Source organism: Apis florea, unplaced genomic scaffold, assembly GCF_048593485.1.
Source record: "Apis florea isolate Af1SG1 unplaced genomic scaffold, ASM4859348v1 contig_3158_pilon, whole genome shotgun sequence".
Taxonomy (NCBI): Eukaryota; Metazoa; Arthropoda; class Insecta; order Hymenoptera; family Apidae; genus Apis; species Apis florea.
The window spans coordinates 607,220-632,969 of NW_028256713.1; the positions used below are offsets into that span (position 1 = coordinate 607,220).

General features: G+C 35.7%; 1 protein-coding gene across 1 annotated transcript in view; it reads right to left on the minus strand.

Annotated features, from left to right (window-relative positions):
* Positions 1 to 25,750, minus strand: part of Phlpp (PH domain leucine-rich repeat protein phosphatase) — a 90,488-nt gene that overhangs the window by 11,891 nt on the left and 52,847 nt on the right. The window contains exons 5-6 of the mRNA XM_086909654.1: positions 3,138 to 3,295; positions 2,822 to 2,968 (exon numbers count right to left, since the gene is read on the minus strand). Of these exons, the coding sequence (XP_086765780.1) occupies positions 2,822 to 2,968; positions 3,138 to 3,295 (305 nt within the window). The remainder of the gene's footprint in view (positions 1 to 2,821; positions 2,969 to 3,137; positions 3,296 to 25,750) is intronic.

The window sequence follows — 25,750 nt, forward strand, 5'->3', positions numbered from 1 at the left end:
AAGTCTCTTTCATAATCCATTACTTAACCGGACAAAAATAATAACCATATTTATTTCCATCCATAATTTAATTAATCCAAAATCAGAAGAATCATTTCCTTCCCGAAAATCTGCAATTTTCCATATTTGCGCCAATTATTACGCGCATTTATCAACGTTTTTCTTTATTAATTCATCGCCTCGAGCCCGAAAATTCCCTCCACGAAATCATCCTCCATATTTCATATCGCATTTCAACCCAGAGCCAGAGGCAAATACGGCCAGCCGATTATTGGAAAGTTTCGCAGCATTAATTCGCCGCACGCGGCCCCTTCTTCCACGCGGCTCTGTTTCCGCGCCACTGCACCCCGATCTTCTGTTGCCCAACCATCCAAACCCTCCACCAACTTGCCTTCGAGCGCTCGACGAGTACACCTCGTTTTTATTTCTCTCCTCCTTCCTTCGAAAAGGTGTATGGACGCGTGGCGTGGGACGCCCGTGGTATGTATGTTAGTAGTGGGCTCGTGCTCACGCCCGTAGTTCCTTCTCGTCCCGGGCATCCGTGTGGCATCCCGGTTTCCGGCCAGTGGAAACCACTTTTCGAGAAACTTTACGTAATCTCCGGCTTAATTACAGGAGGGCCTCTCGCGATCGAGCCGAGAGATGAGACGCTTTGCGCGATTTATTGGCCAACGTACGACCCCCTCCCGTTTATCTCTGCTTCGAGAGAGAGAGAGGATTTGGCCAACCGAGTTTTATGCACGATTAAAATCACCGGCCCGGAGATATATTCGTTCTAATCTTTACGTAATTGTTGTATTTTTAGGCGATGCGATATAACGTTGGAACACGACGTTCGACTCATTTCGCGACTCTTATTTTTAACGCTGTAATTCTCATTTGAAATTTGTTTGTACAGGTATATTTTGGGTTTAGAGTAATTCGGTCGGAGTTGAACAATTGGTCTTTTCAATACGATCACGATTTAAAATTGGTTGGTAATGTAAGTAGTCGTTGTATTTTTAATATTATTGTGTTGAGTTGAATAATTGCTGATAATTGCGACTTAAAATTTGATTTATAAATAAATGCACTTTCAATACTTTTTAATTAACAAGTACAGTAATTGATGGTTGTTTTTCTTCGATTCAAAATTTGATCCATAGATAATTTGTTATACTTTCGTGATAACACGTTTGATCGATAATTGTTTCCTTTCTCGTTTGAAATTTGATCTCTGAATTTAATTATCGCAATTCTAGCGTTGCGATATTGGATTAATTTGCCAGTACGATAATATCGATTCGAAAGATTTTGAGTGGACATTTCGAAGGAAGAAAGTTTCTAAATTTCCGTGTTTTGGAAAAGAGAAAATATAATAATTTTAATCGTTTTAATAATAAAACTTTCGACGTAACGAGTTTCCACATCGCGATATCGATTTCTATTCTAATCTCAATTATCCATGGAGTTAAACGATTTATCTGAATTAGCACACCGTCGACTTGGCGCAATCGCAAGGAAATCGGCGAATAATATATCTGACTCGGCGTTTCCACCGATTAATTAACGGATAACTTTCTGTTATCACCCGCGTGGAAGACTCGTCGATTCATCGACGGATTGCCGATAAACCTCGATGTCGTTTCTGGAAATCGTTTGTGCAACTCGTGTTATCGTATGCGACATTGAACCTTGCCATTATATTAAAATGATACATACACGTGTTTTTTTCTTTTTTTGCGATATTTTAAGATTCAGTAGTGTTTTAAATCTTACAACCACAGAGATTTTCAATATCTTAAGTAGAAAGATATATATTCTATATATATATATATATATATTTTACAGTTATCTTTTAAGCGATTAGAAAAAGATTAGAAAAAGATTTCTAACGTTGATTCCTGTTATAAGGATTATAAACGAGATACCTGATATGTCTGATGAAAGATGGGAAATTTTTTTTAATAGAATTTCCAAATAGATTAATAAATCGTTAAATGTAAATTTGTATGTCGTAAGAATTAATCCAATCTTGATTGAATTATTTTTGTTTTTCTATTTAAGTTGACTTAAATGTATCGTTTATTATTTTAAGAAAATGTTAATCTTCCTTAAAATTCCGTTGTAACAAAGAAAGTTTCGCGAGCAGTAATATCCAATTCAATCCAGTTTGAGCAATACTTTTACGAAATGTTATGCGGTTAAAATATTGATAAGTGACTGTTCGGTGGATATGGAAAGGAGACGTCAAGAACATCTTAAAATTACGATTCTTCTATATGATTTGAAAATATTTCTTCGAAGAAATCGTTCTCCTCGTTGTGAAAGAGTATTATCCTTCAATGTTCCAGCCATGCTATTCCACGTCAAATCGCGACTCGAGCAATCTCATATTTCTTAGGTTTCTTTTACGTTGTTCAGCATTTATCGATAGCTTTGATATATATATATATACATATACTGATTTCTCGAACAGAAATCAATTTTGAAACTGCCAACGATTTCGAAAGTCAGTTTTTATCGAAGTTGTGAATATACGCGATTAATGAATAAATAAATAAATAAGAAAAAAATTAATCTCAATCATCATTTCTCCATTTCAATCATTCAAATTATTCCTCTTTAAATTTATTAAAAAAACTGCTAAATTAAGTTTTCGAAAATGTTGGAAGAAATATTCAACGAAACGTTAATAAACAATTGAGAATGAAAAAAAAAGTGAAGAAAGAAAAAATTAAATCGTTCGGTATAATTGGAATATTAGCAAGGAAACAAGCCGCGTAGTAGCAACGCCTGTTTCCTGTTTCAATCGAAATCTGATAAAATTGACTCTACATACTTGATAAGCTGGCTTATGTCGGCCGGAATTTTCTCGATTTTATTGTCCGAGAGATTGAGATAGGTCAATCCTGTGAGCTCCAACAATTCTCGTGGTATCCTCCTCAACTCGTTGCTTTCCAAATGAACGATGCGGAGTTTTGGAAACCTTTGAGGAAAAAATTTCATCAATTCAATCGTGTTATAATAACGAAATCTCTCTATTAACGAATACATTCGAAAGATTCGATGAAGATCGTTAAAAATTTTCGAGCGCAACACATGTTACAATAATAATAATAATAATGAATTCACGGTGAAAGTGGATGTTTTCGTACCTGTGCAACAATGTCAGGTTGTTGTTGGTGTTCGTTAGCTGGTTTTGGCTCAATATCAGCTCTTCTATCGCCGGAAATGCTATAGCGCTGTCGGGAATCCTTGACAGGCCCCCGTTGCTCAGATCCAACTGTTTCGGGCACGATGACAATTGTATAGCCTGCAACAATGCAACGAGTTTTCAACATCCACAAGATGAATGGAAATTGATTTAAAACGCAAATCATCCATCAAAATTTCATCATCATCGATCCATTGTTGCTACGTCTCTTATTGCTGTTCTCTCCGTATTAATAACTGTTTCACATTCATATTACTTTTCATCAAGAGTTTGAGTTATTGGATTGTAAAATTTTCTCAGATATCTATTATACACCTTTTTTTCTTAATCTAGGGATTTTTCAATGCAGATAGTTTTCTATATATATAGTAAAATTTTCTCAGATGATTTATTCTTCTTAAAACTTTTTCTTTCGTAAATTCGTAACTTATTATACACCTTATTTTCTTAATCTAGGGATTTTTCAATGCAGATAATTTTCTATATATATAGTAAAATTTTCTCAGATGATTTATTCTTCTTAAAACTTTTTCTTTCGTAAATTCGTAACTTATTATACACCTTATTTTCTTAATCTAGGGATTTTTCAATGCAGATAATTTTCTATATATATAGTAAAATTTTCTCAGATGATTTATTCTTCTTAAAACTTTTTCTTTCGTAATTTCGTAACTATTATTCTATACACCCTTTTTTCTTAATCTAGGGATTTTTCAATGCACGTGGTTATATAGTAAAATTTTCTCAGATGATTTATTCTTCTTAAAACTTTTTCTTTCGTAATTTCGTAACTATTATTCTATACACCCCTTTTTCTTAATCTAGGGATTTTTCAATGCACGTGGTTATATAGTAAAATTTTCTCAGATGATTTATCTTTCTTAAAACTTGTTCTTTCGTGAATTCGTAACTATTATTCCATACACTCTTTTTTCTTAATCTTTTCCAATACACGTGGTAAGTATAAGTAGCAGAAGTTCTGGTCAACGAAGAAAAAGAACTAATGAAACGCCCTGTTGAATATTTTGTTGAAACGAAAAACGAAGTAAATAAGTTGCATTACCTCGGACTCGAGAGAGTCCGTGTCGATGGCGTCCCTGTCAAAGTCACGTTCCTCCGTAATGGCGACCAAATCCCCGAGATACACCATTTTTCGCATATTCTCTCCAATTTCTATGATAATTATCGATCGTGGAACTGGAGAGGTTCGATCGTTCGGTATCCAACCTCAAATCGTGAAATATTTTTCTCGTCACGCGATCACCGATTCCATTTCAATTTGTCCACGCGAAAAAAAATCGTGCCACGTTTTTTTTTTAACGGTTCTTCTTCTTCTTTTTTTTCATCGGAAGAGACCAAGTCGATGTTTATTTCGTCTAAAACTTTTTCGTGAAATCTGATGAAAAAAGTTATACAACAGAGGGAAGGAGAGATTTTCCCTGTATTCTTTTTGTATTCTTCCTTAAAGGAGGCATAAAAATTGAAATTTTCAAATTTATATTTTCCCAGCCACATCAAATATTTCTATCGAACATTTGTAATCAAATATCATCGAATATGAATTAAGTTTTAAAAATAGAAACGGAATGACGCGCGGACAATTTAAAAATTCTTAACGTCGCATATTCCTACGTCAATGGAATAACGCGATCGTTCGAATCGCGATTGATATTGATGTCGTACGAGAAACTTGGCGCTATAAATGTATCATAAATTTCGTCATTTAGACCGTCGTTCATAATAACTCGTATGATTCACAATAAAACATACATATTGATCGTAAGGAGAATTAATGGTTGTGGAAAAAGTTTGATCGCGGAATAATCACTTTGTAATTGCACGATCAATCACAAACTTAAATTTTATATCGTTAAAAACTTATACGTAAAAATATTCTTGATAGAGAACCTTATATTCAAACGTCAAATTGCACAGACAAAATACTGAAATATTTCTTTCGCATTATTATTAAAAAAAATCATTTTCAAAATCTATTTCCTCCTCAAAGATAATCCTTCTACTTTACACATTATACATAAATTCACAATTATTAGTTTTAATCTTTTCTATTCCTTTTTCAAAATGCATCATTCTTAAAAAGAATCGCGTGCACGCAAATCGTTAAATCGATAACGATGAACAAATTGAAAGAATGGCATGGGAGGAAAACGAGAAGGAAACGAGGCAAAACGTCGTTTCCACGTAGCGGATGCGTTTCGTGTATTGCGCATCGGCGATCCAAAGAAAGAAAGGAGGGAAAAGGGAACGAGGCGAGAAAAAGACGACAAAAGAAGTTGAAGGAAAGAGAAGTTTCACGCGTCTCACGTTCTCTTTGGACACGGGTTAACTAAGAAAGGGAACTTTTCCTGCAGCGTTAGGGAAAACTCGGTTTATAAAGTGGCTTTCGATGAGAAACTTGGATGATTTAGCTCGATACACATAGACACGGGGGATTTGTAACAAATTTTATTAATAGAGATCGGTCTTTTTACAGCGGTTCCCAACGATATGGAATTACTCTCATGGGTAGAAAAGGCGGCCATCACGTATCGTCTATCAATTTCGTTTCGAAAAGTCGTTTCGCGCGGAGAAATTGGCGAAATTCTATTCGCGTTAACATCGACTCTGCTCTCGAATTTGATACTTGAATTTTTCAACGAAATTATTAGATATTCGGGACGAATAAGAAAGAAAATTTGGTTTATTTAAATATACGGATGGTAATTTTAGAAGAAAAAAAAAAATGGAATGTTTGGCAAAATTCGTCAAAAAATTAATTAAAAAATCAGTGCTGCGAATTATTAATAAGTAAAACTTGCAACAAATAGAATTTTTTCAAAAGAAGAATTTTTGAGGTTAAGAAATTCTAACCTAACTTTTTAATCAAGTACGTGAATTCTCTAGAACAAATTAATATAAATTCAAGACTTTTGATCATTATGATGCCATCCATTAGTCTCTTCCTTCGACAATATATTTTTCTATTTAATTTTAGACAAAAACTTGACACCAATTGATTTCGATAACAATAATCCCTTGCGTCGATAGAATTTTTTCACAAGAAGAATTTTTGAGGTTAAGAAATTCTAAGCTAACTTTTTAATCAAGAATACGTGAATTCTCTAGAACAAATTAATATAAATTCAAGACTTTTGATCGATGCCATCCATTAGTCTCTTCCTTCGACAATATATTTTTCTATTTAATTTTTGACAAAAATTTGACAACAATTGATTTCAATAACAATAATCCCTCGCGTCGATAGAATTTTTGAGGTTAAGAAGAAATTTTCGAAACCTAACTTTCAAGTTTATGATTTCTTTCTAGAACGAGTTGGTAAATTCGAAGGTTTTAATCGTTAAACTCCACAGAACCTTATCATCCATTAATCTTCCCCTTCGACGATTCATTTTCTCTCGCCTTCCAGACACGTTTCATTTTCACGTTATTAGACCGATCTCGACACCGGTCTTTTACACTCTCCTCGTACGCCTTTATTACGCACCACCCCGTAAATAATTCTGGGACGAAGAAGATAAGGACATATCTAACGAACTGGTTCCGACAAATTAGAGAGTTCGCAAGAAAGTGATTAAGGGAATCTCTACGCCCCTGCAATTATCGGGTATGCGTACTACGATTATTGTTCCCATTAGTAATCAAATTAATTGAAAGTGTGGCACGTGCTTTTGAGAAATTACAACGCAAGTATAAAGCGCGTTGGAAAGGAAAATAACGGGCCCGGTGCTCGGTCTGACGCAACATCATCGTCCTCGGCCACCATCTTGGTCTTCGGAAGAGCGGGATGGATCGTTGCGCGCGCGCGCTGGATGACCGGATAATTAGCCAATTCTAATTAAATACCTCAACTTGTTCATCCTCGTTAAAATGTTAATTAAGATAGGTTAGAGATTTTGAAGATTATGAAACGTAATTTTTTTGGGAAAAGAATATATACGTTTGAGAATTGTTCTAATATTTTCTCTTTTATCACTCAATTCTTTTTTTAAACGTATATTTAAATAATCCACCTCTTCCTTCGCTTAATCCAACACAAATCCTCTATAATTCATAGAATGTGTTAAAAATTCATTCCACTAGATACAACAAAATTGCCTAATTCTTTTGGAAAAGGAGTATATATATATATATATTCAAGAACTGTTCTAATATTTTCCTTCCTCCTCTTTTATCATTCTCTTTTTTTGAACGTATAATTTAAATAATCCACTCCTTCCTTCGCTTAAACCAACAAAAATCCTCTATAATTCATAGAATGTGTTAAAAATTCATTCCACTAGATACACCAAAACTGTCTAATTCTTTTGGAAAAAGAATGTTCTAATATTTCCCTTTCTTCTTTGTTTTTCCAGCATACGTTTTAATACAATCCACTTCTTCCTAATCCACACACAAATCCTCTGCAACTCACAGAGCAAATCTTAAAAATTCATTCCACCGATCACCAGATACACCAAATAACAAGAACATCGTGTTTCTTTCTCCTTCACGCGGAAATCATCGCACTCTCCAACTCCGTTAACCGCAAGAGAATTATTCCTTTCCTCCGCATCGATTAAATTACGGCCATTGGACTTATCTGAGTCAGAGGACACGGTACGAAACTTCGCAACGATTTCGGCCTGGAGATTTGGTTTCCGGCTCGCGAGGACCAAGTTTCAGCGTGTGCGAACGCGTCGCCCATCGGCCGTCTCGAACAGTTGCCATTGCAGAAGATTATTCATGACCGAGGAGAGGATCGTCACTGAGGTGGATTGTGGGCCTGTCGCCTGTCTTGGCCGCATGTAAACCGGAAGAACACGCTCAGTTGACCGCTCCAACTTTGTCCTCGCTCCGTGTTCGTCGTTTCCCTGCTGGGATGAGATCGCGTATCGATGGAAACAATAACATTCCCTCCAAGATAATTTCCAATTTTTAATTAATTCAATTTTTCAATCAATCAATTAATTATTGTTATTTACTCGCTTGAAATTGTAACGGACGATGAGTGAAATTCAAATTGTTGGGAAAAGGAGAAAAAAAGTTGGATTGAAGATTAACGATTTTCGTAGATCTCTTAATGATTATTAGAATGGCGTTCGAAACTTTTAATTATTTCTTCTCTGGAAATTTGGAAATTCGATATCGAAGGAATTTAATAGAGACGAGATTAGGTAACTCGATTAAATTTGAAATTAATCGGATAATGGAATTTTATTATTTTTATATATATATATAAAGAGAGATTGGAATTCTATAGTCAGTTTAATCATTTTTAAAAATTTGTAATAGAAGTAAATTAGCTTTTTCTTTTTTTTAGATGGAAATCGAACAAGTTTCAAGTTAATCGAACGTTATGAAATTTTATCATCGCGAAACTATTTTAATCAAAATTTATAGAAAGTTTTTCGAATTTTCACGCTACGTTCGTGAACCCCCTCAATTTCAAATATTCATGGCGATAGACAAATATCGAGCAGTGTTTATCCGAACGATCGATTACCGTCACCTCCAATCACTGACAAACGTTATTCGCCGTCAAAAACAAACTGAATATTAATTATTTTTTTTTTTTCTCGATCCAATCGAACAATCTACCGTGCACATCACATTTTTTCCGTGAATGATCTATCACTTTCATAAAACACGTCAATGAAATTCCACTAACGAATAAAAATCTAAAATTTATCTCAACCGTTCCATCTACTACTTTTTATCGTCCTTTGTTTATTTATTTTCTTTTTTATATTCTTATATTCTTGGTCGTTAAGAAAAAAAAAATGTATCCAGTTATTCTCTATTTATGATAATTTAACGAGATTCTATAGCCATAATTCTCCTGACACGGTCAATGAACTTTTCTAACGATCAATTTTCAAGATCAATTTCGCGTATCCTTGAAATTTACGTAACTAACGGTTCATTTCTGTATTTCTTTCTCCTCTCCTCTCACTTCTATATCGAAAACCGTTTGTTGAAGGAGACAGATTACTAAATTGTAATGTCACATAATTATATAAAATTATATAAAATCTATTTAAAAAAAAAATATATATATATTAAAGAAAGAAAAACAATGTTACAAGTTTATCTATATCTACGACAAAAAAAAATAGCACTTTTAACACACTTAAAAAAAAAAAAAAATATCCATTTCCTAACTAAACTAATTTTTACAACCCATATTGAATTCCATCCGACAAAAATGGATTTCGCATTTTTTTGCACATATTTTACAATCGATAATCGCTCGGAAAATTAGTCGAGCGCACGAACGGCGATAAGAACGACGAGAATTCTTCTTTTCTCTTCCCCCGAAGAAGAACTTTTCCAATCGGGGAATATTTAATTTGCAATCGCATCGCGATTTCCACAGTTGAAAATATCTTCAACTCTCTCTCTCTCTCTCTCTCTCTCTCTCTCGTTTATTTGCACTCGAGGGTTATAAATCGTTTCGCGCGGCAAGAAGACAGAAGAGCAGTTGAGACAGAAGGGGGGCAAGGGGATGGGTTTGAATATTCGACGACAACGCGGGGACTCGAAACATGGAATTATGGAAGTTTTGGAGGCGAGGATTTTACATTTTAAGCGGGAATCACTTCGTCGAACGTTGGGCGCCGCCGCCGCCGCCGCCGTCTCGCCAAAATTCACGGCGACTTTTGGAAATGGAGGGTGAGGAGGGGGTCGGTGAATAAAATTTTAATTTAAACTTGCCGAGGTATAATCGAGTATAATCGAGAAGTGGAGCAGCATGCCTAAGAACGCTCTTACCTCGTTCTAAATTGAAACATATTTCAAGTTTTATTTCATCGTGTCTTCTCGGAAAATGAATAATATGGAAGGGAGAGAATGCGCAAGTTTATATACAAAATTTTTTGAAGAAAACGTGTTCGTTCAATGATCTAAATCTGGACTGAATCGATCGATTTCAAGTTGGGGACGAATATTTTTTTTTTTTTTTTATAATAAGGAATATTTTATTTAATATCTCTTTCAAAACGAAAGTTTATCAAACCAATTTCTCGAATTTTTCTTAGATTTACGTGTATCCTTATTTTAAGAATGATTCATTCGTCTTTCTTCAAACTTTATATCGCTTCGTCCTTTCTAATTTTAGCAGCAGCCATCGTGGTTATTTTTTTTTTTTTCAGTCGAATACTACTTTACTAAACGCATCTCTTATCTTTTCCATCTTTACCAACATCCTCTTCGTAATAAAATAATTCACGAAGAGACGGATACAAAAGGCGAATCGAAAAGAAAAGGTTCTAACAGTTTGAAAAACTTTTCCGAATACTCGATATTTATTCGTAATTCTCAACCATCTTCCATTAAATTTTCCATTAAATTACTATTTCACGCGAGATATTCCCGCTTCTCCATTCTTAATGGGATGACACGTTTCGCATAATTGGCGATTTTCACGACGGATCGAGCATCGATAAAAGCGACGATCACGCGGGGAATTAGGTATGGAAACGCCGGTAGACAGAGCTTATGAACGATACGATCGCAGTATCAAACGTGATTGCACGGAATTGAACCTCGTTAGGTCGCGGTACAATATCGATAACTTCCTCTCCGCGCCTCTATTTATGCGATTGCACCGTCATCAAGGACGCACACGCACCGTTAAATATACACCGTTATACACCGTTTACACGGTGATTATAAAATTCACAACTTCTCATCGTTATCAACCTCTCCGACAAAATTCAATTTCCTTTTTCCTCTTCTCTTTCCTTGGATCATATTTTACGAGTGAATATATATATATATATATATGTACATGGATGAGCGGGTTTTAATTTTTTTTAGCAACCATTTGTTATTGCACCTTTATTGTAAAAAAATGTCTTGAAAATGGAGAGGAATCTTCTCTGTACAAATAAATATTTAAAAATTGTGGAGATAAGTCTTTTCGAATTTAGAATCTTCTTCTTCCGATTTTTTCTCTTTTTTTCCCCCCTTCCAATTACTTATAAAATTACTGCATCGTTTGCGAAAAGAAGAAGAAAAATCATTATCAATGAATGATCGATAAACTTGATAACTCGTTATCAAGACACTGTTAACAATAAGAGACGTTCTTATTGTGAAAATGGTGGATATACAGAAATTTTCTAGGTCGGTGGCCTACATGTATGACTGTGGAACTAATTGGGAAACTCCGGAGATAACTAAACTTTATATTAATTTCGCGAGCAAAATCGTACATGGAACAACGAAAACATGGAAATTAAACAATCGGGTCTAACGTTGATCTTATCGCTGTCAACGCTTCGTTCGTGATCAATGTGCAACGTGACTTTATTTTTACTTCAACCCGTTCTCAACGAAATATTCAACGAAATATTAAAAGCCTTCACGACACTTCTTCCTTTTCTCTTCTCGATTAAATCGAATATTTTCTTTCCTACAATTTTTTCCTAAAAAAAAACAAGCATGCCAAACAACGATATAAATGTTGTTAACAATAACGAATTTCTAATCGTCTCATTGGCGATATTGTAACAGAGGACTTAACGTTCCTAACAACGCGAACTAGCTAACGATCGGTACGGAAAGGTATTACAATTAATTACACAAATTGCTGCGTGTACAATTAATTCCAATTATATAAATAGAATTACACAAGTAGTACTTCACAACGTGAATTAAATTGCGCTTCATTACAGTTTCAATAATAACTACGCATCACGTAAAATTCCAGGAGAACAACAAGTATCGCAAAAATAAATTCTTCCACTTGTAGGAAAATACAAAAATTGTTAATTTTACCCTCGATTCTTCCCTTTTCTTCTTGATAATAATATTTCACACGCGCCTTTTCCAACGACGAGCGAACGATTCTCACATCTTTTTTTCTTTCTTTCCCTCGTAACGTAGGATTGTATAATACGCGAAAAATAATGCAAATTGAAAATCATGGAGGAGAGATTTAAAGATCTCCGTCGCAGTTTTTTTTTTTTTTTTTTTAATCAGAGAGACAGAAATTATCGTCGATCCAAAATGAGATTATTTCGTTCGAACCCCTGCAACGCTACAACAACCCGACCCCACTAAACAGAGGACGGCACGAAAATGGCGTGGAAAAATGGAGGGAGCGTTTTCCCTTTGAACATAACCTCGAACCCGTTATCCTTGTGTCAATACTCTGATCATTAGCCGACTCGAAGCGTGGATGGAAATTAATTTAGAATTCGGGGGCTCGAATTGTCAAACGTTTAATTGAAATCGATTCGGAGAGAGCGAGTCATCCGGCTGCGTAAATTTTCGGCTCGAAAACCGGCGCTCGTTAATAGTTCGTCATAAACAGAGGGACTCGCGCTTTTCGAATATCCGCAATTAACGGATCGATTGATCGAAAACAGAGGAGTTTACGGTGGAAATTCGCGTGAGAGGATTATTTTTTTTTTTTTTTTTCTTTTTTCTGTTTTATTTCATTTCGCGTTATCGAACAAGAGCAAACGGAAATAATGTGTCGCATTAGGAAAGTAATTGTGTCTCGAAATAAACCGTGGATCAATATCGAACGTCGAGCGCTTTTCTTATTATACAGTACCGGGCAAAAGTTGATCAGGAATCACTCTTTTAAATGTAATAGTTGAACACGTTTTTTAAGTCGAATATTAATGGTAATTTTATTTTAAGAGATTCTCGTCATATTCTCGAACGAAATTATATTGTCGAGTTTACAAACTTTTGACCGATGATACACGTATATATTTTTCTAAATATGTTGAATCGTATCGTATCGTATCTTTTTCTTTTTTTTTTGTCGAAACTAAGTTTAACGATAATTTTATTTCAATAGATTTAAAATTCTCGAACGAAAAAAACGTTGTCGATTTTAAACGTTTGACCGATAGAGTGATGCACACGTGTAAAAGTTAACGAGGAACAACCCTTCGAAAAAGATTTTAATTGTGACGTTTGCAATTTAGGAAAAAATCGTTATGAAAAATTGTATTTTTCATTCCGTTGCGTGTGTCGATCATTATAAAAATAATAATATTTCACAATTACGAAAAAAAAAAAATTCAAACATTTAATAAAAAATAGAGAACAAAAGGAGAGAGAGAGAGAGAGAGAGAGAGAGAGAAAAAGGATCAATTTTCGAAACGTTGAGTTGCACGCGATCTATTTACGCGTTTCTCACAATAAATATCGGATTACCGGAATTAAAAGGAGAGAAAAATGCAGAAAGCGAGGGTCGAGGCCGAATCTTCGATCGAACTCGAGCAAAATTGCCTGTCTCCGACGATAGAAAGTTGGAGACAAACTTTTGAAGAACTCGAGGGGAGGAGAAGAAACCGATAATGTTAAACTTTGCCGCTGGTGGAAACTTATAGCCGCAAAAAAAAAAAAAAAAAAAAAAAAAGAAAAAAAAATATCGGATCCACACACGCGAGATACTGGAAATATTTATGAAACCAGACGTTTACACGTTCGATCGATTCATCCATTCGTAATATTCGTCGCGTGAATTCGCGTTTGATGAGGGAGGGGAATAGGGGACATGTTGGGTTAGATCGAGCTTCGAAGCCAATTCTGTCATTTTATTTCTCTTTTTGTTTTTTCTTTCATTTTGAACGAAGAGCGATATGTTTCAGCTATGTTTTCGATTATCATGCGGAAAAAAAAAAAAAAAAAAATTGAGGGATTGACAGAGAAATGAAAATTGGAAAAGTTGGTGAGAATTTCGCCATTTTTCTTTCTTCTTTTCGAAATTACTTCGAACGAATTTTTATTAATCAATTTTCAACATTTAATATTTCGCATTTACCTGTCATTTATTTTCTTGCACAAAAATTGTGCGAATTTTTTCCCATTTACAAAAATCCTTTCACGCAAGATTTTTTTAGAAAAATCTTACTCCATCATCGAGCAATCTTACGATTTTTCCCACCTCGAAACAGTTTTTAACAAATTCCACTATGTTAAAAAAAAAAAAAGAAAAAAAAAAGAATCGAGTTTGCAAAATTTTTTACAAATTACATTTTTTACATAAAGAAAACTCGTCGATTCGCGCCGAAATTTTTTTTCCTCGCAAAATTTTATTTGAAGTTATTCCTTTCGTTCTTCGCTCGGCTCTAATTGAACGTTCGCGTAATTATTTAGCAACGTTGCACGCGCAAACAACGTTTATTTCTTTTCAAAGAGATAGATTCAAGGCCGGTTCGAAATTGAACATCTGCGAAAAATTATCCAACTCATTAGCAGCGTTCGATCGGCGGACAGAGCGCGATCGATGATTTCCCCGGTTGGCTCCCTTTGTTCCCTTTGATCGAACGCTTGCTTTTCAACCATCGTTCGATATTTATATATATATATTTTTTTTTATCCTTCCTTCGTAATAAAGCGTATTTAACACGGACAAAGAGCGTTACAGACGTGAAATTCAAACGATTAAATCTGGCGATATTAATTTAATATATATTGCAAAATATTCGATCCATTTCCATCCGGATGGAACCCGGATGATAAAATATCGTTGATACTTATTCATGAGAAATAATATGTTCTTTTGTCATTATAATTTTTCTTCGAGGGTGGATGGCTGAGATTAAAGCGGAAAGATTTGCATGAGCCTCGAACAGAATAGAATATATATATATATATATTATCGAAACACCGTGATTAAAATCGAAGAGGAAACAATTTTATGGAAATGAAGTCGTACAAGTTCGAATAAATATTTACAACGAATAATATGCAATATTATTATATACCTCTTCGTATTTCTAATCTTTTTTTCACGTTAAAGTGATAATCTAAAAATAATTTCTTCTCACGTCTGTTGGATTACGATTAGGATCCATTTAATTTGTTATTTGTTATCCCTGAAAATTTTACTTTAAAGAAGAACAGAGACAGAAAGAGAGGAGGAGAGGATTAATCTCGTCGACGAGGTTAGATTTTTAACATTCATTTTGCGCTTAATTAAAAACTGCTTGGCATAATTCGTTCCCTGGGTTAAAAAGGTCGTATCCCGGAAACGAAGAGCGCAAACCTACGTTTATTACGACATTTCTCTCTTAGACTTTTGCCCTGGGGCAATACGCTTGCGTACCCGCTCCTTTCTTTCCTTCGTCGCCGAATGTAATCGCCATTTTTTAATCAGCCTCGCGAGAGATTTCCAAGCTCTCCGCGAAAATTTCTTTTCTGTCTTCTTATTTTTAATTGCCACGAATAATCTCAAAGTTTCCTTGCCTAAATTTTCTTTACTCAGCGACTGCAACTTTTGCAAAATATTATACTAAGGCGTTGATATATTCGTGGAATGGAAGGATCGATTCTAGAGATTCTCAATTTTATTTCTTATTACTTATTCCGTTATTAAATTTGATCATAATTTAATCATAAACTAAAATCTAAATTGATATTTTTGTAATTTCTTCACGATCGATTTCACGAAAAGCTGCAGCACACACGATGTTATTCCTCTCTCTCTCTCTCTCTCTCTCTCTATTTATGAAACCAGATATGCGATCGAAATAAAAATTCTGACAATTTCGCAGGAAGACGATAAATATTTCTTTCTCTCGTTTATCGAAATATTCTTTCAACTATGATTATCAAAATCATGATTCGACCAAGAAATATTTTCTAATTTCCAATAAAATTTGATGAAATAGACTAGTAATAGTTTGATTAAAATTTTGGGGGGAGAGAGAAATGACAAATACCTCTTTCATTCGATAAAACGAAACATTTTTATGGAGATGGAGGAAAATCCAGGTAGGAAGGAAGCCTCGAGGGACAGAGATCGAAACGATCATAGGAAAAACGAGAACGGATGATAATGAACGGGTGTATAGTTGCGTATTGCTTGTTTGGGTACTTGTTCGAACAACTGGAGATTGGATCGACACGCTTCGCGCAGCGTGAAATGCAAACGCGGGTATATAAAGCAACGGCGCGATACAGTATGCCTCCTCTACAGTGGAGGCAGAGAGAAAAAAGAGAGAGAGAGAGAGAAAAAAACGAAACAAAACAAAAACCGAAAGGTGAAAAGGGAAATGCGGATACGAAGTCGATGGTGAAAAAAATTCGAGCGCGAATTTTGCATTGTTTCCATTGTTTTATGTGTACGGATAGATACGTGTCCCCTTGAAAAATCGTTGAAATTTATTTCGATTAAGATAAATGGAGGGTGTGCAAATATAATTTCGCGATATTGTTAATTCAAAATTGTGTAATAATAATAATAATAACGGGAAGAATCGAGAATGAAAAAGAAAGAGGAAAAGGAAAAGATACATTTCCCTTACCTCGTTTCAAAAATAATATCTAACGAAATTTAAAAAGTTTACTCGAATAATTTATTTCTCTAGGTTTCTCCTATGCATTGAAATTTTAGATAAAAACAAAAACAAAGGTAATCAAATTTATCCAAGATTATCTAAGTTCCTCCTCTGTGTATTAAAATTTTAGATAAACAAACGGATAATCAAATTTAACCAGCCTCTCAATTTTCTCTTCTCTTCGTTAAAATTAATTCTTTGTCCACCGGGGACTCGACTCGTTAATAAAAGAAATTCACAAAGAAAAAAAAAAAAAAAAAAGAAAAATAGAGACCGAAACACTGCTCTCTCGAGTCTCTCTCTCTCTAACGATTAAAAATATAATATTTCAAATTCGAGCTTCTCGTTCCTTTCTCTCGTTCCTGACCGTTCCTTTCCAAACCGTGTAAAAGGAAAATCGAAAAATCGGCTCGAATTCTCGCGAAAGTTGGCAGGAATCGCGAGGATCCGAGATAAAGCCTCCGCCCGTATCTCGTTGTAATTTACTGGGCGAGCAAGAGTCTTGGCAGAAATACAGGGAAATATAGGAAGTGTCCTGGGGATACGGTCGGGGAACTTTCGACTCGAACGAGAAACAGCCTTCTTGGCTGAAGAAGAAGAAGAAGAAGAAGAAGAAGAAGAAAAAGTCGGGAGGGGAAGGAGGAAGTGGAAGCACAGGGGGTGGAAAGGCAAGGCAATGCGGAGATATTTGATACACGAGAGCGCCACCAGTGATATTTGAATAACGAGATAAGCATTCTTTCGTGCTCCATCCGATAAACTCGTTCCACGATACTCCGCTTCCTGTTTTCTCCTCGGCGAGATGATTTAGGATGGCGTGTGTTTTTGGCACCGCACGCCTCGAAGGAAGATGCGTTTCGGATTGTTCGCTGTCGATCGTTTCCACAAGTTGATGAAGGTTTAACAGTATGGTGGAGACGCGTGTGAATATTCGTAGGGATATTAGAGAAAGGGTCTCGATAATTTTGTCTCGATAGATCGATCGAGAATATTGATTTTTTCTTTTTTTTTTTTTAATGTTTCATATCTTTTTCTACACGTATGTTTTTATTCTTAGAATGATTTTTAATCATTTATCATTGGCCAGGGCCAATCGAGATCGAGAGTTTAATATGAAAACGATCGTGCAAGAGTCGGTGTTAGCGAGTAACGGACGGCCGAGAAAATTTCATAAACGTTTTTTCTACATTGGACACATTTTTCCCATTTATTTAAATTTCAACGTGGACACGTCTGGAAACCGTCAGACAAAATAAAATAAGGGCAGGGACAGGTACAAAAAAAGGAGAATTTTATTTGGATTATTCAAGAGAGGAATTTTGTCGCTCGACTTTGAAGGATTTTTGTTTAAAAAGGGAGATCTCTTTTCAAGGAATTTATCATTCAGAGAATTAAAAGAGAATTTTTGCCAGGCTTTAGAGAGGATTTCGTTCACGTTAAGATGTTTTTGGATTTGCGGAAAGAACATTGTCAGAATATCGAATCAAATTTTTCTTTCGTGTAAAAAATCATAATCGATTTATTTACACTCTCAATAAAAATCAAATTTGAATTATCTCGAATGCAATTGACATCGCATGATAAAATTCTCGTTTCAACAATATATGTATATACATATATATATGTGTATAAAAAAAAAAGATAAAGAATTGTTGTGTCTAGAAATTGATATACCAATGGTTGTTATGTTTGAAACGTAACGAGAATCGATTGCTCGACAAAAGAGACAGAGAATTCCAAGTAATAAAATATGAGTAACATATCCTTTTCAAATGTTCTAGTCATTCTTCAAAGTGATAATATTATTAATAATCGTTATCAACAATTGGAAAGAAGATGTAAACTATATTTGTATCTCTAAAAACATCCCAGTCTGTAGAAAAGTCTCGTATCATCATCGAGAGTCTCCTATTAGTTCATACTTAATTTAAACGAGTTTTCTTCAATTCTTTCTACTTTTTCATCACGAAGAAGGGAAAGAAGGGAGTCGAAAAAGGAAGAAAGATCGGAAAAAAAATCGGCACACCGATTATCCAAGTTCACCGGAACAGAGAAAGTGCGAGAATCATCGCAGGAGAGATGATTCACACTCTGATATCAGAGTTGAGAAAACTCGCTGATATCATTTTTCAAATTATGATTTATAACAAATTCTTTCTCTCCTTGCTTCACACGAGGAGGAATCTCAAATAATTTGAACGTTATAAAAGATATAAAATCATAACCTCCCCCTCAAAAAAAAAAACCTTTTCATTTTAACGACGACATTCACCATTCTTCTCGAGAAAAAAACTTGAACCGCCATCATGGCAAAATATACCAGACATCTTTGGTATCGGAGCGAGGAGAAAACCGAAAAAAATGTAAGAAAAACGGTCCCGTTCGTCGATCCACCTCGTTACTTAACATCTTCATGGGCGTAAGAGCAAGAATTTAGCTCGAACGATGCATTCTGTCCGCGATCCAAACTCTCGCTCGATCACTCGAGGCAAGGATTCGCCCTGAAGGTAAGAACCGAAGTTTCCGTCCCCTCCTCCTTTCTTTCTTTTTCTTCCTCTCCAGGGAGAGCTTTCAAATCGATGAACGACGCGATGAATTATGAAACTTGTAATTTAGCCTCCGTGGATGCTTCCGGAAATGCAAAAAAAAAAAAAGGAAAAAAAAAAAAAAAGATCCATCTCAGTTTTCGTCAGCCAGCGATATTTTTGATTTTGCTCGATCGAGGTGAGAAAGGAAGATTTTGTTTTTCATTTGATTGATATTTGCGCGGGAAAATTGGTAGAAGCGGAGGGGATCAAGTGGAAAGTTTAAATATTCGGCTCGATAACGTTGGATAATGTTTCTCAAATATTTCTTTTCGACTGATTTAACAATGTAACAAAATGAATAACGCGACAGTCTTAAGGTTGTTTGTTTCTCCTTAGATTTCGTGTTTGCAATTGATGGGTATACATACACGTATACATATGAAACAATTCTTTGGACGAGAGATACGGGCGAGAGATTTACGATGCGACCTCTTATCACTCCTCTGTTTTCAGAGGCATTGTGTTTGATTTATCATCTGTTTACGAAAATTTCGCGATTTGGTTAATTTTAGAGGATGCGATAAAAACGAGCAAATTTAGCAAATAATCCTTTTTCGAAGGTGAGTGGAAAATAAAACGCGTCGATAAGAGTAAACGAGTAAAAACATATTTTTGAATCTCTCTGGGGAGAGAAAGGAAAATGTACAAGTTTTCGAGGAATTCGTGGTCAACGTGGAGAATCGAAAGAAAGTTCGAAGATTCGAGAAATTCGAGGGAAAAGAAATTTACGTGTTTCGAAAAGAAAGTTTGAAACGATATTAAATCTGCATCGATGCAAGTGTAAATAAATTTTAACTATTTTACTTATTTACAGGTCGCTGCCGTTGCGGCAAATTACCACTTCTCAAGAATTTTTCTCTACCGATCGTAGATGGCGCCAGCGATCGCGAACCGTCAATAATTTTCATATAAAAATTCCCTCGAACCCAGATTTCTTTTCTGCTTTCCATTATTATTTATAAACTCGAAACAGAATTGCAGAAACTGTGAATTTTTTCGATAAATTGATTAAAAAAAGCCATTTTTCTAACACTCATTCACAAGGAAGAAACGACACTCATCGGAAGTGCAAAGTTTTCCCTCCTCTGACTACTGAAACACACGTCGCTTCTATCGAAAACTTAAAAAACTACTCTTTCAACGCCATTACTCAACAAAACAGTTTCGTAAAACTTTTTTTCAAAATAAGTGCAATAAAATTTTTCCATGCGCAGAATTTACACAAATTCTACTTTTAGATTTCCATTAATCGCCAAAAAAAAAAAAAAAATTTATAATTTCCCTTAACAAGCACATCATCACTTTCCAGTTAAAAAGGTTTCTCACAATCGCAAGAACTTTTGAAAAAATCAAAAGAACGAGTCTTCTTTCTTTCTATCTCTTCTCGACGAACTTGGACTTCGCCAGCATATATACTTTCGTCTTTTTTCACCTCGTAGCTCCTCGAGCTTTGACCACTTGATGCTCGCTCGATCCTTCGTAAAACCGTGTCTTGGGAAATTTCTCCTCATGGAATGATCTTCCTCTCTCTCTCTCTCTCTCTCTTCACGAATTTTTAAAATTCTCTGAATCTCTCTTCTCGTCGAGACTGCGCAATCAAATTCATTCATCGTCCGATATTATTTGTTGAAAATTGAAAAAAATTATTCGAATTGCACTCGCGAGATACTTTCGATCGAACATCAACGAACGAGATAAAACGGAAAAAATATATTTTTATCTCAGGTTCGACGAATTTGATCGAGAACTTTCGACAACAATATCACGAAGACATTTTGCAAAGTTCGACGAAATCTTAAAATATCATCTCATCATTCATCCTTCTTATTAAAATTTTTCTTATTAAAAAAAAAAAAAAACACATTTAGAGTATAAAGGATAAATAAACCTGTTCGTCTCTGATCTTTAAAAATCAGTCTTCTAATTGCTCGATTAAAAAATTTTTCCCCATCTCTCACCACTTCTATAATCCACAACTAAATCCATTTGCTTAAAAGAGACACGGTACGAGCATCGAACACAGGTTTTTTTAACTGTGTGTGGGAAAGCACGGCGGATATAAAAGGGTTGAGCCCCAGCGAGTTTACCCTCGACGCGATTTACACTTTCGCGCCAACACTTCTCTCGAGGAGCAGTGCTTTAATCGGAACGCATTCTTTGATCGTGTCATGCGGATTATTCGACGTTTCGAGGGCCCTTGGGAACGATTTCCACGCGAGAGAGGGAGAGGAAAAAGGAAAAAAGAAAGAAACGAGAAGAGAAGAAAGGGAGGAGAATGAGGAAGGGTGGCGGATCTTTTCTGCACGCGTCTACGTCTGTGCGCCGTCTAACGAGCGGAAATTCATGTGAACTCGTGTCCGCAACTCCCTCTAGGGACGAGCTCCTTCGATGGAATAATGGCCATGGAATGCCATCACTCGACAGCTGGGCGAGAAAATTCGACGCGCGGAAGGGAGAGGGATGTCTGAGTTAGAAGTAAATCGAAGAGAATCCCGATTAAAAGCGGAGCATTGAAAAAGTAACTTCTTCCTTCTTTGGCAGCTCCTTCTTTTTTCTTTTGCTTTTCTCTCTCTTTCTCGTTTTAAGTAAGGCTCCTTTTATTGTCGACTTTCTTTTTTCTGTCGATGTACGGGCATTTATTTATATTTTTTTCCATTTTTTCCATGGAACAGGAGGAATCGATTTTTAATCTTAACCAATTATTCGAATAGAAGCTGAAAGGATGAAAGGTAGCCGATCTCATTGGAATAATAGCAAATTGGAGAAGTTGGAGAATTCCAGAATTATTATACGACAAGAAAGAAAGAAAAAAAAAAAAGAAGAAATAATAGTGTGGACTCGTTAAAACTTGTTTTTGCGATCGCACGTCAAATTGATCAAATAGACGACTCTATGTGTGTATACCCACGCGAAGATCCAATCTAGCATACTGCAAACAATTGCACGTGAAATAGCAGGTGTCAGCAGTATTTCAACCGTACGTTGCGTCGCAATAACTTCATTTATAATATTTCACGGCAACCTGCATCATATGTGAACGCATCTATTTCGTCCAACTCGAAAACTGTTTCATCACAGGCAAATTTATATTAATAATATTTTAATTTTCGTACACGATTCTTTTTTCTTTTAAATTTTATCGTTTCATCGTAGAAATGATTTACGCAATTTTCACTTACTGCGCAAATGTTCATCAAAACAAATGAAAATTTAACACAAAACTGCGAATATACACAAATGTTATTTCGCTCGAAAGACTTTTATCGATAATATTAAATAATAGTAATTGAAAGATTCGAAGATGAAAATGTCGCCAAAATATTCGATCCCTTTCAATCTCGTGACAATTCTAAAAATCATTGATGAGCATCGAGCAAAGAAATCGTCTTAACGACCAACTTTTTATCGCACGAAGATCCAACAAATTTGAACAAAATTGTATTGGATGATCTACTATACAATTTATCTACTATTTATATACAAATATTCATTAAACAAATAAAACTCGAAGCTTTCGGCAAATGCAAATATTATCATTCCACTTAAAAAGACATCGATCGATTCGATAATCGGCAAAATATTTGATTCCTCTTAATTTCGTGAAAATTCTAACTGAAATTCTAACTCCAAACTCCGCGACACTTGTAAAGTGGCGTATTTTAAAAACGACCGATGGATGATCTGCGCAATTTATCTACTATTTACAAATATTTACCAGGCAAATAAAAAAAAAAAAACTCGAGCGAGTGCACGGCGAATCAATCGATTCGATAACGCTAAAAAAATACTTCGTCAGAAGAAAGTCGAGGAAACAAAATATTCGACTCGTTTCGATCCCTTTCGAAACTCGAACGTGCCACTTGTGGCGCACTTTAATCGCCACCACCACCACCACCACCACCACTTTTATTAGCGAGCATCCAAGAAGTCGTCACGATAAAATCAAGTTTTTATCGCGCGAAGGTCACACAGCCAAGTTCCTTCCTCCTCGACTCGTAGGAAATTTCGACGTCTGTATTACATTTCGAACGATGTCAAGACTTTTAAGGACGAGCACAGTTCGAAACAGGGGGAGAAGGGGGAAATCGAGGGGAAGTTGAGAGCTGTAACTTTGGCCAACTGCCTTTCAACGATTAAGAAGAAAGTTTTGCGATTTACAGTGGATTTCGCCGCAGACACCGCCCCCCCCCCTCCTCCTCCAGCCCCCACCTCCATCGACGATCCAATCGAAGATTTACGACTGAAATCGCCATTTGAACTTTATATCTTCTCCAACAACTTGGAAATTGGAGGACGGTTGTAAGTATCGGTGCAAACCCGTTATCCCTCGAGCTTTTCGGTTTTCTTTACATTTAATTGTAACGACCCTTGCTTATAGGTTTTCGATTGGAGAACGGGTTTATCGAAACCGTATTATTAAAATAGTTTCTCGTCTCGATGGAACGGTATCGATACGTATTACATTCGGGGAGAGTTACGAGTGATTTCTTGGTGTAATTTTTGCGTGGGCAAAATTTTAACGATAGTTGAGGTTGAGAGTACGATTTTTTCGACAATATCGAACGATCGAGTAGCTGGGAATAAATTTCGTCATTCGAAATTTTTAACTTTGAATCAATTTTCCAAGCCTTAGTCTCTAGATTCGGAGCAATCGAAATGTTTGTTAACTTTTCATAATTTTATTCTTGATCTTAAATATAACGCACGCAAATGAACGAACAATTGACAAATCGCGATACAATTTGCTTTAACATCTTAAATATTCCCTCGTCTTATAATCGTCTTATCTCGTCACAGATTAAATTATTCAATCGTTTTGGTCAAAATTCACTCCATTTCGTTTTTCACGATCATCCAAATTTTTTATCCAAAGAAAAATCAATCAGGCTTGCTTTTTTAAGAAACTTTATCACTCTCTCTCTTCGAGCTTCTTAACTAATTTAATCGCGAATCCAGTCGCAAATGATCAATAATGTACTTCAACAAAGCTCATCCTATTCGAGAGGATGAAAAAAAATCTCTCAAAAATCGATCCATACCGCATAAAAAAGAGAGAGAGAGAAGTAATTCCGGGAGAACGTTTCGAAAAACTGAGCGATAAATAGCCGAAAAACGGCTAGTCCTAATTCCCAGCCACTCGTGGGAGCCCGATCGCTCCGTTCATCCTCTCCTAAAGAGTCATTCACCCTTTTTCCACCGCCCCCTTTTCCTCAAAACGTACGGGGAATTAGGCCAGTGCTCGATACTCGAACGACGATTTTTCGTCTCGTCGAAAAAAAAAAAAAAAAAAAACGAAATGGAAAATATCGTAAAATTTTGCGGGCACGGATTAAAGATTCGAAAAAGAAAAAAAAAAAAAAGGAAAACGGATTAAATATATTTAACGATCGTCGCGCTACAATGAGGACGAAATCGAGAAATTGTAAATGTCTGGTTACAGAGGGAGGGGGGTGTAAATTCGACGAGGCGCGAGCGTGTAAAATCGAGCACGACAGCCGATCGGCGGTATCGGTGATTTGTGAAATATGCGTAAAAGGATCGGTTCGAAATGTTGCCAATCGAACCGTGGAACGAAATATATTTTCCTTGTTTTTATTTTATTTTATTTCATCACGAATACGCGGTTAGACGTATCGGGTTTTTCGAGTTTGTTGCGAAACGAATCATTTTTGGTAATTTTTGACGTTTTTTTCGTGTTTCTCGCTTCGTCGTCGTTGTTTTTTTTTTTAGGCAATTTTACTCTCGAGAACGAAAGTGGATTATCGGTATATCGACAGGCAGAGTTTGGGGATTAAAAAAACCGCGGTTATTCGAATATTTGGATAATGAATTATCCAAAAGTAACTTGTTGAAGTAATAATTTTATTCTTACAACTTTTTTCGTCCGTTGAAAACGAATCATTTTTCCTAATTTTTGACGTTTCTCCCTTTATCGTTGTTTTTTTTTTTTTTTGAGGCAATTTTCTCTCGAAAACGAAAGTGGATTATCGGTCTATCGACAAACAGAGTTTGGGGATTAGAAAATCGCGGTTATTCGATGCCTCGGATGAAAATTAGTCAGAAAACGAATCATTCTGGATAATTTTTAATGTTTCTCGCTTCTTTGATGCGATTAAAAACTGCTTCTTTTTCTTTATTCGATGCTTCGAATAAATAAGTTATCCGAAAGCAACTCGTTGAAACGACAACTTTATTCCTAATTTCGATCTACCCTAATTTTACCCATCGTAGGTCATAACACGTCCTCGAACAAACGAATTTCTTCCCGTCAATTATTCCATTCTTCTGCCGCGAGAACACACATTATATCCGAGGAAACAAATGAAAACGATGCCCTAATTCTCTTCCACCGTGTCGATTATCTTCTTCGTCGGATCTAAATCAGCATTTAGATTAATTTTCCGCGTGTTCGAGCACAGTTTCGAATGCGGAACTATGCCTAGAACACACACACACACACACACATTCTATAAACACGCGAGGATTCCGATTTCGGCGATACACTCCGAATTCCCACGGGCATGGAACGGGCAATGAAATACGACTAATTAATGATGCAATGATAGCCGAGACGAGGATACGTTTCCATCGCTTAATTCCCTACGTAACCCGCGTACTATTTACTCGCTTTACTACTTTGGACCTCGTACATTGTT